General features: G+C 31.3%; 1 protein-coding gene and 1 non-coding gene across 2 annotated transcripts; one reads left to right on the top strand and one right to left on the bottom strand.

The window, feature by feature from the left end:
* Positions 1 to 1804: 1804 nt before the first annotated feature.
* TRNAI-AAU lies at positions 1805 to 1878 on the bottom strand. Its single transcript has one exon. It is a non-coding gene; the product is annotated as a tRNA-Ile (tRNA).
* A 66-nt stretch (positions 1879 to 1944) lies between these two features.
* LOC115976253 lies at positions 1945 to 4164 on the top strand. Its single transcript, XM_031097426.1, has 2 exons — positions 1945 to 2131; positions 3669 to 4164. The coding sequence occupies exons 1-2, from the start codon at positions 2019 to 2021 to the stop codon at positions 3892 to 3894; spliced, it is 339 nt and encodes a 112-aa protein (XP_030953286.1). The 5' UTR covers positions 1945 to 2018; the 3' UTR covers positions 3895 to 4164.
* The last annotated feature ends 13459 nt before the right edge of the window (positions 4165 to 17623 follow it).

Raw genomic sequence — 17623 nt, 5'->3', positions numbered from 1 at the left:
TGATTTAGAGAACAACCTTCTTTTTAACTTATTATTAAACATGTCTTGATATAAATTTGATGATAAATTGTTCATAACAATTTGATTTTTTTTTTCCCAATTGAAATAGTTTTGGCTAACTATTAGAGTTGTACACTTTGACCTATAAAAGAAGGCAGTCTATCCATTTAGTTTTTTATTTTATTTTTATAAATCGTTAAATATGGTTTGACATGATTTTTATCAATCAATAAATTTTCTAATAAAGAAAATTGACAAACAAGAACAAGGATACACTAGAAATATAGTCTACAAAGAGGTATTCAACAATCTCCAAAAGATACAAAATTATGATTAGAGCACAATTGGTATGTTACAAAATAATTATTTTTTATTTAGGTATTATCATTTTATATTTGATAGTTATTTTAATAATAAAATTTATTCCTTTTTTATTATAATAATTATTTATTTATTTATTTATTGTTTATAAAACAAAATATATATTCTATAAATTTATGATAAAACCGTGCAACGCATGGGTCTTTATCTAGTAGGACGTAAATCTTTTAAAATTGACATAAATGACCACAACAAATATGAATTAAAGTATCTTAAAAGCTATTACCAAAAAAATTAATTTTGTTCATTTCAAACAAAAATTAATTTAAAAGAAATGACATGTTATTGTTGTATGCTTTGAGAAAGAGACACAATTCATCGTTGCATGCATCCTCCAATTTGAGGATCCAACTTTTATAATATACTAGCTTGTAACCCAATGCATATGCATGGATACACTTAAATATATACAATAAAATGCATAATATAATTCTTATATATATAATTTAAATATTATTGATAGTCATTTTTATATTTTGTTAACTCTTTAAAAAATTTTGTAAGGATATTATTAGGTATAAAATGTATATTGTCCATGTTTAAAAAAAAAATTATTGTGAAGCACTTTTTTTTTCTTTTTTTTACGATTCATTTGTTCTAAATTCTTTGATTTTTGTACTTAATAACTCACTTGGATGAATATTTATGATGTGGTCTCACATTTTATTCTAAAATTAAGAAATAAAACTCTTTAAAAATAAATAATTTAAGACATATGACGTAAAATTGGAACTCTAATTTGGAATTCTAATGTGAGTTTCTTTCAATTTCACCTATTATTATTATATATATATATATATATATATATATATAGATTATTGATTGATTGATTACACTTGTACCAAGAGTCTTATAATTCAATTTGTATATCTCAATGATTTGATTCCAACAAAAATGTTTAGGGTTTAAATCTCATTTCCTCAAACTTAAGTCTTAATTTAATTGATTAAAAAAATATTCAGCTATTGTAACCAAAGTCCACGGGGAAAGTGTGATTTTTTTTAAAAAAAAAATTTTAAGGAAAAACAATTATTGTAGAGACTTCCATGAAACACAAAACCAAATTAATTGGACCCATGTTGGCCTTGCCCTCTTTTTAAGTGAGTCCATATAATTGGGAAAAGTATCCATATAATTCGAAAAAGTAAATAAATAAGCCCATATAATTGGGAATCCAAAAAGTTGTATTAATCCATATAGGACTGGCCCACTTTTTACTTTTTAGGTGAGCAGTATATAATTAGAAAAATAAAACAATGAAGCCCGTAAAATAAGCCTAAGCCCAAAAATAAAAAATCTAAAAAGTCAAAAAATAAAAAAAATAAAACCCATAAAAAACAATAAAAGCCCATATAAGCCCGTAAAAAAAGCCCAAGCTCAAATAATCAAAAAGCCCATGCCCGTTTAAGAAAAAATCAAAAAATGGCCCATGCAGGTCTCGAACCTGCGACCTTCGCGTTATTAGCACGACGCTCTAACCAGCTGAGCTAATAGGCCCGTTTGCTTAAAACGTTGAATACTCTTTATAAATACTTTTCAAACGTTAGAAGTTTTGATAAGGTTATACTACCATAGCGAAGTGGTTGTGTAGCAGAGGAGAGCAGTGGAGGGTGGACCGGTGAGAGTGAGTGAAGGAGATGGAGAATATAACAGCTAGTGAATTGGCTGGATTTGGAGTTGGAACTCTTCTGTTATGTGCCTCTATTGCTGCCCCAAGAATTGATGCTTTCATCTCTGCCTCCCAGCGCAGGTCTTTGTCTCTGTCTTACTCTCCACATTTCTATTCTGAGTCTCTGACCCATCCCATTTTTTGTGTAAATTCTGACTTGGTATATATTGGTATGCAAAATTTTGTATCTGGGGTTCTGTTAAAATTTGTCTTTCTTATTATTTGATAAGTTGTAAACCTCTAATTGGACTCAAAATCAAAGCTTTAACTTGCTTGAACTATGTTGGTTGATATGTTTAGAACCTTATCTTCTCTTGAAAATCAAAAGCAAATATGTTGGTTGTTTATTTGCTTTGCCTGCTCTTGTCCTTCAGAATTGTGTCTCATCTTCATTGGTCTTTGTTGCACAAGAACTAACCATGTTGGACAACTTTCCTTAATTCATCTGAAATACAACTTGATTTTAAGGGATAACTCAATCTCTTATGTCATTGGCCTTTGTTATTAGTAATCTTAAACATTTGGTTTTATGACCTCATTTGCTTTTGTTTTCTACTATAGCACTCATTACAAAGACACTGTCGGATATGCCATTGATGCATGCATTCAAGTAGAGCAGGAAAGGATCCCCTTCAATTGAATCCTCCAATACCCTCTCCATTCTTAGCCGAATGTGTGACACGTGGAATTCTTTTGATTTTTAAACGCCACATGTCTTACACAAAAAAAATGGAGGGAATTAGAAGATTCAATGGGAGGGGATTTTATCACGAAACTAGAATTTGGGTCTTCCCCAACTTGAAGGGTTGTTGTGAGTTTTGTTTTGTGAAAGCTTGAAGTGACTTCTCTAAGCTTTAGTCCTCCACTTTGTGTTCATTTTGGTTGGCTCTCTTGTTTGAGGATTTACATCTTTGGAAGAATTTGTTCTTCAACTTGGAAACCTGGTAGTTTTTTTTTTTTTTTTTTTTTTTTGGAATTGACACTTGATACTTTTTGCTTGGCTGCTTGATTTCCTAAATTTGAACAAAGAATTTGTATGCAGTTCAATAATTATGTAGACAATTAGTGTAGTTTTTTAAGAACACTTCAAAGAATGTTGCTAATCGCTTGCCAATTAGTGTAGTGAGACTTAAACTATGATTTTCTTTGGCCACTAGCCCATGTAAATGTTTATTTATAGATATTAATGTTCAAGGAACTACTTCACCATCAGTATTCAAGGTAATTCTGCTTTTATGGTAGATTTTTTGTGGTTCTTTGTCTTGTTCAGAATTTCATGAGTGATATATGCTACCTATAAGTGGGATTTATATATGCTACCAGTACTTCTTTAATAGGTTTAAGGTTTATAATTTCATCCTTGCCTTTTGCGGTAGTCACTACCAGTGAGAGGTCTAGTATAAACCCAACAATTGCATCTTGTTTTGACTTTAGAAGAGAGCGGCATTACTTAATAGCTAGTTTCCTAGCAAAAGTTTGAAACTATTTTTAGAGACTGATAACACTGATATTGTAAGCATATTTTCCAGCGGTTTATAAATTCGTATGTGATTAGATATATGTCAACATTCTAATAGTTTTTATGTTTGTGCTGTATTTTTTACCTTGAAATATTCAGCACTTTGGGTATGTGCAAGAGATGTGGCAATCTAAGGATGATAGCATGCTCAAAATGTAAAGGAACTGGTATACTTAAAGGCGGACCATTTGGTTTTAACCTTGGTGATGACTTGTATCAATCAGTAGGAGGTGGTGGATCAAAGGTGCCATCCATTGCCTGCACAAAATGTCAAGCTAGGGGCCATTTCTGCTGCCCTGATTGCTCTGACACTTCATCGGTTTGATCTTCTTCAGTTCAAGTGGAAGGGTTTTTCTTTTGAAGTTGTGCTCTCTTCCAAAATTCATCCAAATCAAGCTTCTTCTTTTAACATTCACGTACCAAGAACTTTGCAGAAATGTAATAGCAATTCACATTTTATAATAAGTGCAAAATATAATATATATATCTTGGAATAGCAATATATGTACTCTAAATCCTGGCTTTTATGATTTCTGCCAAAATGCATTGTTCCCTATTCATATCCATTACAGAGAACTGGATAACTTTGCTGCTAGGTTCATCATTGTGATGTTAATCTCCATTATGATGCGGCAACTGCAAACCTATGAACTCTTACCCAGCACGCCAACTTGGGCTATTTGATTGTCAAACAATATCCATTTCAGGGCAGTTTCTTAGATAGGCTAGCGAATAAGTAAAATCTCACAACTTTGGTCCAATAGTGCAAGTACTTGTCTTTGTTAGGTCGGGAGTGTTCATTTTATGGTATGAAACTTTTCTGAATAAAAATCCTCTATACTTTTAGCATTCCATTTTATCCATTTTATGCACCACTGATCAAAGTATGTCACGTCTCTTTTTTTCTTATAAAGTGACCAAAATTTAAAATAGAGTGGAATATAAAGTGAAAAATTAAGAGTAGGTGACACCCCCATTTTGTTCCTGCTAAGTGCTAACATCCAAAGTCCCTTGTCTCAATGATGAAGGCCTAATCTCTACCAAAATTATTAGCACCAAATGTTAAACACAATGGTTTATTTCTCAAGACCCAAACTCATTTAAAACTCATTCAATAACTTCATAACCAAAGCAACATACGTTGCCTTTAAGTCAACATACGCCAACTTGGGCTATTTGATTGTCAAACAATATCCATTTCAGGGCAGTATCTTAGATGGGCTAGCGAATAAGTAAAATCTCACAACTTTGGTCCAATAGTGCTAGTACTTGTCTCTGCTAGGTCGGAAGGGTTCATTTTATGGTATGAAACTTTTCTGAATAAAAATCCTCTATACCTTTAGTATTCCATTTTATTATTTTATGCTCCACCGATCAAAGTATGTTACAAGTCTCTTTTATTTTCCTTATAAATTGACCAAAATTTAAAATGGAGTAAAATATAAAGTGGAAAATTAAGAGTAGGTATAGACACTCCATTTTGTACCTGCTAAGTGCTAACAACCAAATAGTCCCTAGCCTCAATGATGAAGAAGGCCTAATCTCTACCAAAATTATTAGCACTATATGTTAAACACAATGGTTTATTTCTCAAGACCCAAACTCATTCAATAACTTCATAACCAAAGCAACAAATGTTGCTTTTAGGTCGGCATATGCCAGCTTGAAAGTGGTGTACGCCACTTAGTGAGTGTTTGGAGTGCACTGAAATTTCAGCATGTCTGTGTTTAGCGTTTTATTCAGTGGATCCCGTGCACTGTTCATAAGACCCGTAAGTACGGAATTCAACAAATTTTGCTTTAAAACTAGGTCCTACGGCACTATTCACACATTTAAAAATTATTTTGCTACAATGTTTTTAGTAATAAGTTTTCAGTTTTCAACTTTCAGCAATAAGCGGTATCCAAACAGACCCTTAAAAACAAAAATCCTAAAATCACTAATATGGCAAATGATCCGGTGCAAATTCACCAGAACGCCTATCAACTTCTCTGACCCTCCAAAAACCCTAGAGAAATCTATACCACTTTGAACTCCCATACTTACTAACACTTTCTCCCTTTTGTTTTAGCCTTTTAGGGTAGTGGAGTCTCAGAAAAGTGATAGGAATGAAGCTTTTGAAAGCTAGAGTATTTCCTCAATTATTCTCTGGAATTGTAAAACAAGTCTCCCACCCATGAGATTTCAACTATCACTATATCTCTCGTAAATCTTGTCCCCTTAAAGTTTTTGATACCTTCGACTTTTTCTAGGTTCCATGCACGCAGTCCATTAACGTAGAGACCCTTAATAAAAATGATTGGGGTTCAAGCCAAGGTGCTCACAGTGGTATGGACGATTTTGATTCAACTTTGGTAGTGCATGCACTCTTTTATTTATTAGGAGCTAAAGTGATTTGCTTGGTGGGGTTCAAATGATAACATACAGTGGTAATGATATCATTTGTCGTGTCTCGTATCTGTTGTTCGAATCCAGGAACAGCTTGATGTATTTGGGGGCCTAAGTTGAAAACTAATTATTTTGTTTTAGATGCAAAATTACTATTAATTAACATGAACCACATAAAATTTTTTCTTTTAAAAAAAAAGGTTTATAGATATAAAAAAATTGACAAAACTTTTCACACTTGTTAATATGGTAGATTGATAGTGGTAAGTAAAGGAGCAATGTTAGTAGTGGACCTAGTTGAGAACTAGTAAAAGTTTGCTAACTCAACTATTGTGAAAAAAATTATGAATTTTTTTGTGTATTGCTCTTTTTTCTTTTTTTGAGAAATGCAACATTCACAATATTTTTCATAACAAATTTTAAGTGTTAAGTTGCTTCTTGTTTTCTATTTGAACCCGCCACTATAATTATCTTTTTGTTATCAATAATAGGCTATAACAACCTACTATTTAGCACTTATTGTAAAAGTGTTATGAAAAATGTTGTGAATATAGCATTTCTCTCTCTCTTTTGCTTGTTTTTCATTTGATAAAAAATTATTATTTTATTTATTAGTTATAAATAACACTATTGGTTAAAATTTAAGAGCCTTTTTTTACTTGGAGCCTTAGACGACTATATCAATTGCTTATACTTATAGCATATAGACGGCACCCTCACCTACTATATTCTTTATTAAAAAAAAAAGACTTGCTTGGTCATATGGAGTTCGGATTTGAGTAGTTGTTTATTATCTTGTGTCCATGATTATGAGCAAATTGGGATTGTGTTTTTAATCATGCTACAAACACAATAAATTTCACTTTTTTGCACAATATTTAAGTTGATAAATTGTGATTAATTCAACATCTGCCCTATATTGTTTTGTGTCCATGATTATTAGCGAATTGAGACTCTGTTTTCAATAATGCTACATACACGACAAACTTCACAACATCTGAATTTACAAATTATAATTAGTCCAATATCACTTTTACACACGAGATTGTCACTGAATCATTGTTGTTAGACACCACCAGTCACAATCTGTTACTTCAGTAACATTAGTGAAGACCACAATTCTGCAGACAAATCAACATCACTATGAATCAAAAAAAGCCGAAAGTTTCGAGGTTATTAGTTGCTGGCCCATGTTGGTAAGAATTACATGTGGTGTGTTGGCTAAGAAACTTTACAACATATGGTGGTGGAGGAAGAAATGGAGAACACAAGTCCGACAAAGCAAAAAAGAAAGTAACGTAAAATGTACTTATGCAAACTCGTACGGCAAACGACATTCTAAAGCCATCCATTATTATAGTATCTTGAGGATATATAAAAAGAGATACTAATATCCACTATAAGATATGAAAAATTGCAGAAAAAACAGAGCATATGATATTAAATTTCTACGAATAAAACTTAGATATAGCTTTTCTAAGTGTTGTAATTTAGGTTTTTCAATTAATTTCAAACATTTTATGACCACTGATCAATGAAACATAGACACCTAAAAAAACTGTTTCTAAAATGTTACAAATAAGAACTGTACTTAAATTTTAGGCTAAAATGCAAATTATACCTTTTTTTTTTTTTTTTTGATAAGGCAAATTATACCTTTAAGTTTTGTTGAAGTTCATTTTTAATTCTCTAACTTTACTTTCACTCAATTAAGTCTTCTAAATTTCAAATTTATTCAATTAAGGTATTTTGTCCAACTTCGTTAAAAAATGTCATTAAGTATGCAATTAACTAATGAAAAATTGTTTTTAAAAAAAATATTTATCACATAAAAAATCTATAAAATATTTTTATTAATTTTATAGATATTTTTCATGTGAAAATAATTTTTTTTTAATGGAAAATTTTTAACAAAATTGGACAAAAAACTTGAATTGAATAAATTTAAAACTTAGATGACTCATTTATAAAAAAAAGTAAAAGTAAAAGGTTGAAATGAATTTCAACCCAATTTAAATGGTACAATTTGCATTTTAACCTAAATTTTATTTAATTTGTATTAAATTATATTTAGTAAACTAGATGAATAACATTATTCTTTACAAAAAAAAAAAAAAACAAAAAAAAAACAAAAAAAAGGATAACATTATTAAACGACAATTTCTCTCTTGTTTCCTCTCATCTTTTAGAAGATTAAAAATAATAGTGTGGGAGGGAAGAATCGGAACACAGCATAGACCGATCCAAGGACGAGCAAAGGACTATTCAGGCACCAATCTAGACCTGACACATGGACTAAGGTTTGAGGATGGGAAACGGCCAGACCCACCATCCGAGGAGCCTGAGGAACGAATGCACCTTGAGAATGTCTCAATTGGCCAACTGCATCAAAAAGTAAGGCACCATGGAAGACATCAAAGACGTGCAAGTAAAGAAGAGAGGAAATATTTGGGGAATGTAGCCATCACCTCTACATTCAATACATTGCACCAACTAAACTGACTGCATTTATGAAGAAAAGACACTTAAACAATAGTTTCACAACTCACAACACTCTCTCCCACCTCCAAAAGGGTCTTGATGGGACAAGCAACCCAAGTTCTACCCTAATACGTATAGGTAGAAGGCTCAGATGCATTAGGGGAGACTATATAAAGGAAATGAACCCCTTTAGGAAAGAGGTTGAAAGAATAGAATATAAACAAAAGGGAGAGAGTATCAACTTGTAGAAAGATTGGAGCAAATAATATATGAACATTGCATCCTTAGACAAGCTTGAGGAAGAATTTATATATGTTATGTGTTCCTTTTCATCATATTAAAGATCATGACTTTATTGATTTCATATTGGGACCATACAATGCATTGCAGTTGACTTAGAAAACCCACTCTCTGACAAATTAATTGTGTTAGGCCAGAAATATCTGGTACCACTATTCCAAGTGGGTATGGGGCATTTTTGAGCTCTTACAAATAGATTCATATAAAAAATAATCATATTTACTCTATTCCTTTCTTCCACTTTTTACTTAATAAAAAAAGAGAAAATATTTATCTTTCATTTTCTATACATTATTTTATATCGGCTCATTTTCTCACGCAACCAAAGGCTCTTACGAAAAGACGGTATATATGCAATTAAAACTTGTTCCAGGCAGTAACCTACCCACACTTTCGATTCTCTCAGCATACGTAAGCTTTAAGAAATGTACTTATTATGCATATAGAATTTTAACCTTCTAGGATGAGATTTTTTTTTTTTTTTTTTTTCCGATTTATTTGAAGGATCTTCAACAAACGAATCATTCCCCTGTTGAAAACCTTCAGAATTGTGAAAAGCGAACTCATAATTTTCACAATTATAACAAAAATTGATATTAGACTATTACAAATTTTACTGTATAATTCTTATGAATAAATATGTTACCAATCAAAAAATAAATAAAAAATTATTTATTATCTTGTTAAATTGGCATCAATCACACTTATTATCATATCAATTTGTAAGTTTTTTTTTTTTGGTATTCATAAAAATGATTGTGTCACCAATCACCAAAAAAAAAAATCATTTATTATTTTGTTAAATCAGCATCAATCATATTTATTATCATATCACTATATCTGTATAGTAAATTTTTTGTATTAAAATTTGTAATAGCTTAAACATTTTTCATAAATAAAAATTAGTACTTTTTTTTCTTTTATTAATATTAGGAATGTCACAAATTTTACTACTTATTACAAATGATGTTTCATAATTTACAACAAGTTTTTTTTTCCTTATAATAATTCAATAGTTGATGGAGAGGATTTGAATTCAGAATATTTATGTTTGATTTGGATACACCAATAAATATCAATCCAACTGCAAGAACTTGGCACCAATCTTTATGTTGAATTTCTAGCTTTTTTTTTTTTTTTTTTTAATTATTATAAAGTTGGAAGCGTAAGCAAATGTCATTTCCAATGCGCGTCTGGATTGGACTTGAATTTACTGAATTACGTAGGGAGCATTTAAGTGTTGCCATGGCCATGTTTGACTAATGCTCACCAACATGATAATTATGTTAGGGTTGATTCGGTATACATGTGCCGTGCAGTGGAGCACAGTCATAAATAAATGCTCTTTTTTATCCCACGATGTTGACCTATTGCATGGATATCCTGTGAGATCATTGATACACTAACTGAATTTTTATTACTACCCCCCTACTTCTTGCTTTATTAATGCTTTTTGGTGTGCAAACTAATTTACTCTTGCATGATCATTATTATGTGGAGAAAAAGAAGAAAAAAAAAAGTTTTAAAAAATCCATCTCATGAATTTTCCTTTCACACATTTCAATCTAGAAAATCTTTACGCTATTTTCTATTGCTAAAGAGATTCTTGTTTTAAATTAAGAGATCAGCCAAAAATTTTGTAATTTAATTGGTTGATACGTACTTCTTAGTTTTTCTAGTAAATACATCTAGAATTCAAATTTCACCACCTAATTAACGAATTGTTAAAAAGAAAATAATACATAGAGAGATCAAGTAATAATGATATCCATCTTGTAAAGATCAACCAAAAATTTTGTAACTTAGTTGATACTTCTTGATATTTTTAATAAAGATATTTAGAGTTTAAATTCCACCTCTCAACTATCGAATTATCAATTTCTAAAAATAAAAAAATAAAAAAATAAAAAAGATAAAGAGATAAGTAATAATAATATTCATCTTGAAAACTTGATAGATATTGTTCATTTGGAAAGTTTGACAAGACAAATACCTGGAAGAGAATACACGATGGTTTATGTTCCAATTAGTGGAATTTCAAGATTTATGTGGTCTACCTTGAATTTTAGGAATAAGGGTTTCCTAGCTAATGCATTTGAGGCATTGGATTTTTGTAGATGCCTGATCCCCCAACCTTTTTATTTACGCTCGTTGACATTGTCATCCACGGGTACTTTTCAAAAAGTTTAAGGGGGAGAAAAGTAATTGCCTTTAAGTTTATTTGTACTACACAAAATGAATGAAAGCGATGGGAAATGTATATAGTGGAGGATATGTGCTTAGATCAACGGGAAAAGGGAGTGGGTTTGATTTTGTTAGGTTCTAAATGTTTAGAACAATTGGTAAATCGTGAACACAAACTTGTCTAGATATAGATTTTAGAGTCTATAGGTATTATTAGACAATGTTCAATGTGATTCAAGTCAAGATTCAAGAACATACAAGCTGCAGGAAGAAGATTTCATAATCTGTCTTTCTAATCTACTTCTCCCAGTATATAAAGGAAACCCTAAGCACGTTTTTATGAGGCTTTTTAGAGAGAAAAGAGTGTGCCTCTTTTGTATTTAGGGTTTTGTTCCTAAAAAGCTCTCTTATGTCTTCTACCGATATTATTCCTTGAAGAATCTCAAGATCTGGTATTGTAGAAGTTGCTGCCTTCTCTTGTCATCAAAGGTGCTGATGATCTAAACCTTCAAGGGTGGTTTTGGAGTCACAAACAGGAGAGTTTGTATTGCTAAACCTTTGAGTGGGATCTCAAAGTCACGAATGGGGGTGTTTGTGTTTTGCAAAGGCCAAAGAAAGAAGGAGTCCGTGGATTCGAAGCTTGCACGTGGTCGTGTCAGTAAGTTCTACTGGTGGGTAGCAATAAGAAATCGAGCGTGGGGGCTTGTAAGTCTTATTGTATGAATTTCGATTCTTTCTAGTGGATTTGCTTTTTACCTTGAGGATAGCTAGGTTAAATTCTCCCTAAGTTTTTTATCGATTTGGTTTTCTCGGATTATCATATCGTTGTGTTTTTATTTTCCGCTGCAATACATTGATATGATATATTTGTGTTAACCTAGATTTGTTAATTTGACTAAGTAATCACTTGGTTAATTACCTAGGTTAATCTGATTGTGGTTTTAAGGGGTCTAAAAACTAACAGATTTTCTTCCAAATTATTCTAAGTTCTGATCCAAAAGTTATCCATGATCCTAATGTTATATTTCGTTGGGATGAAAAAAATGAGAGAATGAAAAGAAAGAGAAAAATGTGATTTTCCATTGTTTGATTAAAGTGAAAATATATGGAGAGAAAAGAACATCAAGATGGATGGAGTTTTCTATCTAGGCCCAATTTTTTTTTAGGTAGAAAATATGAAAGAAAATGGTATTGAGGAAAAAAAAAGTAAAAAATTATCTTTACTTTTCCATCCTTAGAGCATTCACAATGGTGGTGCTAAAAAATTTAGTTTTTAGCACCTCAAAAAAACTATTTTATCTATTTTACCACCCTATTTAACAATACACCCAACATCAAAGGTTCTATTTATTTTACCCCTTCATTTAAATATTCTTTCTTTATTATTATTTTTAATTCTTACTTTATTCTTTGTCTCTTTATCTCTCTTCCTCTCTGTCTCTCTCTCTTCTATGAAGAAAGAACAACCACCCACAACCCACCACCAACACAACCAACCACTACAACCCATGGACATAAACTCACCCTCCAAAAAAAAAAAAAAAAATTCATATCAAGCACACCAAAAAACCACCGCAAATCTAATTATATAAAAATAAAAAAAAAAAAAAAAAAAAAAAAAAAAAAAACCCCATCACAAATTGCCACAACCGATCATTAACATTGTCATCCCATTAATGGTCTGTTTGGATTGAGGGAGAGGAAGGGGGAGTAGAGTAGATTTAGCACAAAATTAACTTATTTTTAGCTAACTCTACTCTACTCCCCTCCACTCCCCCTCCTTCCCCCCTCCATCCAAACAAGCCATAAAATCCAAACCCAAAGAAATTGATGGATCTTCAGTCTGACCCAAATGGAAGCCAAAATCCCTCCTCTTGAAGCTTCGGTTTTGAGATGAGAATAGAGAGGAGATAGAGCGAAAAGGTAGAGGGAAAAAAGAGAAGACTGAAAGGGGTTGTGATTTTAGAGTTTCAAGCTTTGGGTTCAGTGGTTTCACCGATTCAGTCAAGAGAAGGGGAGAAGAGGGTTGGGCAAGAGAAAAAAGAGAAAGAGAGAAAGCAGAAAAGGGAGGAGAGAGAGAGAGAGAGATTGTTTAATGAGAAAAAGTCACCCATCAAATAAACAATAGTTTTTTTTGTCCCTTGAAGCTACATTGAGCTCTTAATTAAAGATAGCAATTTGCTTTTCACATATTGAAAAAAAATTTAGATATACCACCACCATTGTAGCATGCTTTTTCGTATTTGAGGTATTAAAATTGCATTTTAGCAATTTTAGCATCACAACTGTAAGTGCTCTTATACTTTTAATAATAAGGGTATAATAGCAATTTATTCTCTATCCTTTCATTTTTTTCTTATCTCTATATCAAAAACGCATGGTGGAAAACACAAATAATTTTTATCCTCCTACAATCTCTCTCTCTCTGGTCCAATTAGTGTGCATGCGCGTGTGTGATTGCATGCATGCAAGTGAAACTGATGTCTTTTGGGGCCCGAACTTTGGGTGTTTGATATAGTTAAAACTCTTGGAACAAATAATGATTGCTTAATTGTTATGGTCCTCTATAACTATTGCTTGGGGTATTTTTAACTTGATGATTAATTGATTTTTTAGTTAAAACTATATTGGGAATATTATAAAACATAATGTTGAGCGTAGCTGCGTAAGTGTTTTGAACTTTTGGATATTGGACATATGATTGTCTCAATACCCGCGTATATTATTTTATATATGTGTGTTTTAATTGTTTTTTCTTTTCTTCTCTTTTAAAAGTGTTTACTGAGTTTTTACTTAGAAGCATTAATTGGTTTTTTTAGTTAGAAGAATATTTAATATAAGATGGATTTCCCAACTTGTTTATAGAGTAGTTATGTTTGTACTTGCTCTTCTAGATTATTTTTTTTACAAACAAATTAAGAGCATTGCTATTCTAGATTTTATTTTAACTAGAAAGCCACATTTTCAATCATGAATAATATCAAAACTAGGGTTTGAAACAATTTTTTTTTTTTTTTTTTTAATGAATGCTTTGATTTTGTACATTGAAAGAGAAATTATTGCAAAATTTAGTATAGAATCATTTATATACTTATAGACTTGTCACATATTCATACATATGCATTTACCAAAAAAAATATGTATATATTTATGTATGTGTGTATGCATTTATTTATTTATCAATAAGTTTTAAAATATAAAATTTAAAATACACATATTTTATAAGGGCAAAAAACAATCTAAGTACATTAACCCATTGAATTAGCTTAAATAACATGTTTTATAACATTTTTTAATTGTACCAACCAAAACGTCGATACTAGTTGAAACACTTGAAAAATTTTCAATACATGCAACCTGGTATTTTATCTATTACATTTTAAAAGAGTATTGATATTAGTTTAATGATCGATATTGTATATTGCCGGTATGACTAATTTTGGTATGATATTGACTCCTTGCATTTAGTACCTAGTTTAAAGTAAGAGACTAAACACTTTTGATCATAAGTTAGTAAAAATATTAACAAGATGTTAGACTGTTAATAACACATGAAAAATCCCATAATCCCATAGTTGATGGAGACTCCATAATTCTTATATTTGATAGGCCAAAAATGTATTGAACCCTTTGGCAAATTAATTAATTAATTGTCCAAGTTAATTAATTAAGTCAATTTAACATGCAATAGCGTGGTAGCACAAACAAATCACCAACTAAGTTAAATACAATGAAAAATAAGTTTGACACAGGTGATTTGTTTACGAATGGGGAAAACCAACGAAGCAAAACCTCATCGAGTGAATTTAAGGTCACCACTCTTAAGAATCCACTATTATCAATCACAAGCGGTTACAAGTAAAAGGAATCCCCGTACCTAATACCAACCTACAATTGAACCTTACCCCAATACCCAATTGGACTTGTATTGTAGCAGCAATCTCTCTGTTCTATGCACGACTCCCAATATTTGACTAACCAATGATACACGAATCCTAATACGTGACTAACACACCAACTTGAGAATGATTGTTAGTTGCAAAGTTCTTCGTTCATCAATGATGAAGATTAGGAAGCTCCTTGGTCACAAAACCTTTGGTGTAAAGACGTAGTAACTTCTACAGAGAATATGATGAACTAGAATAATTTCTGTCTCCAGTCACAATATGCATAGATTATTCTTTTGCATCACCTTGCATCCTTTATAACGGCTCTTAAAATAATTTTTATATATGTCTAGAGTTGTGAAAAAAGAAACCCAACATAAATACTCAATAATATGCGTATAATCACATTTGAAAAGCCTGATTTCGCAATTCTCGACAGATACAGCTTGTGTCGAGCTTCAGTAATAATTCTCAATAGAAATGATTCTGTCGAGACTTCTGTTGAGTTTTAATAAGCAGTACATTCTTCACTTGTTTCTTGATCAGATTTGAATGGCTTCAATACTAAACTTGAACACTTATTTCTTAAAGTACTAAACACATTCTAGATCTACCAAATTACAAGTAAAGTGTGTTTTGTCAAAGGATTAGCCAATTACATAAATATGTCCCTAACAATATTAATAAGGTTCTAGAAATCATTATAAAAATAATTTAGAAAAAACAGTATTTTGAATTATATTTTTTAAAAGAAAAATTGAAACACATTTATCCATATATAAAAGCCTAATAAAAAAAATAGAGAGATACGGGAGAACAAAAACAAGTTCCTAGTAAATTCATTTTAGGAAGTTCCTCATAAAATTTTGAGCAGTGCCTTGTCACACAACTTACAATGAGTTTCTAAATTAAAAATAATAAAAATACAAGGAAAAAGAAAATTGGAGGGTCATTGATTTTTATTTTTTTATTTTGCTGAATTTGGAGGGACATTGATTGCTAATGACTTTTTTTATTGCTAATGACTTATCAATGCTTTTCCCTCTTGTAAGAAGAAAAAAAAAAAAAATTTGGCTGATTTGGAGCATAATTATTGGTTCCTAATACTTATCAATTATTAAAAACAAAATCCATAACACAATGTCAGCTATAAAATCTATCGGTTCTGTACTACAAAGGAGAGCATAATTAAATTTAAAGGGCAAACCAGTAAAAGTACAAGTTGCCTGCCCAATTATTGTACAGTGTCTAGCTTTTCACAGCACGCGTCCGACACAAAACGTCAACCAGCAAAAGTTTACTGTCCGTCTGTGCTTCCTCTGTCTATTCGCGACGCGTGTCCGGATAGGGCAAGCCGCTGTTCAGTTCGACGCCGTTTTGACAGTACGGACGCCACTGGCGAACGAAGGGGTTTTTGGCCATCAATCGTCTGCGTCACCTGGCACTGTGCATGACCGCCAATGAGAACTCAACACGTCTTTGAAAGAAAGCTTCTTATTTTTATCTTGTGCTCTACTTTTTGGACAGGCAGTCTCGCAGAGCAGTTCTCGGAAACTGGTTTTGTTTCTAAGAAGTTGGGACTCTGAAAGAGTACAAGATTTGCTTGGAACTTAAAATAAAAGAGGGACTTCTTATTGAGACGCCTGTTTAACTGACTAGGTTGTCTCTTGGGTTTACCACTGCCTTTAATTTGTGTAATAAGGAAAACGAGAAAAATCTCTGGACAACTGCACTTTTGTACATGCACGTGATTGGATTGAATCATTTATATATGGGATCACATTACTGATTATTGTGAAAATTAATTCAATTACCATTATAATATGTGTATTAGTTGCGACAAAGTGTATTCAAAATTTGTGTGTTTTTAGATTCTTTGGATTGCGAATGTTTAAAAAATAATAGGTAGATTTATAAGAAAATGATCGATAATCAGTTGTGATGTCAAGAACTTTGTTTATGGTATTTCTTAGGAAGTATAAATTACACAATCTTATTTCCTTTTAATCTTTAGGTAATTATAGGTTTGCTTCAATGTTATTAATTTTATTCCGCTCCGGCTGTAATAGCCTGAAAATACCGTGTCGGTAAACAAACTGGAACAATAACCCACTCTATTCCACATCGGAAAAAATTTCAGGTCATTCCGGTCTATTTCGGGTGTTTCGGTAAATACCGATCGAAATTCAAGATTTGACATGTATGAAGTTTGTGCTTAAAAAAAAAAAATTGTTCTGAAAACTAAAACAAATTTGCATTTTGTAAACCAAAAAAAAACCTTAAAAGGAAAAAAAAAAATGAAAAGAAAAGAAATGAACAAAGGTACTTGTACAACTTAAAAAAAAAATCGTATTAAGAAATTTGAGACTCAAAACTTGAAAAGAGGCACTACCGCATTGGTACTGGTAGAAGACACAAAAGTAACGAACAAGGAGGAAGAAAAAACGTAGATGTAAAAGTGTAGATGAAGATGTGATAAAATTTAAAAATATGAAGTGTAAAATTCGATGAGACAAAAGACGTGTGTGGTTAAGAATAAACAAGAAAAAATAATTAAAAATGAGAAGTAAGTAATATATGTCAGGTGAGGAAAAATAATACTATAATAAAAAATAATAAAAGGTTGAAAATTGTGTTGTATTGGACAGTGTGCTTAGTTGAAGGAATCAGGCCACTGCCCAGCCTGTAGTAGTTTTATTATAATTTTCTTTTTCTTTTTTTTTTGTTCAGATTTTAGTTCAAATTTTTTTTTTTTTTTGAGATTTGCCTTTTTACTTGAAAGACCCCAATATATTGTAAAGTTGCTCAAATTAT

The sequence above is a fragment of the Quercus lobata genome, chromosome 2, assembly GCF_001633185.2.
Source record: "Quercus lobata isolate SW786 chromosome 2, ValleyOak3.0 Primary Assembly, whole genome shotgun sequence".
Classification (NCBI taxonomy): domain Eukaryota; kingdom Viridiplantae; phylum Streptophyta; class Magnoliopsida; order Fagales; family Fagaceae; genus Quercus; species Quercus lobata.
The sequence above is the reverse complement of the archived record's forward strand: the minus strand, read 5'-3'. Positions and strand labels throughout refer to the sequence as shown.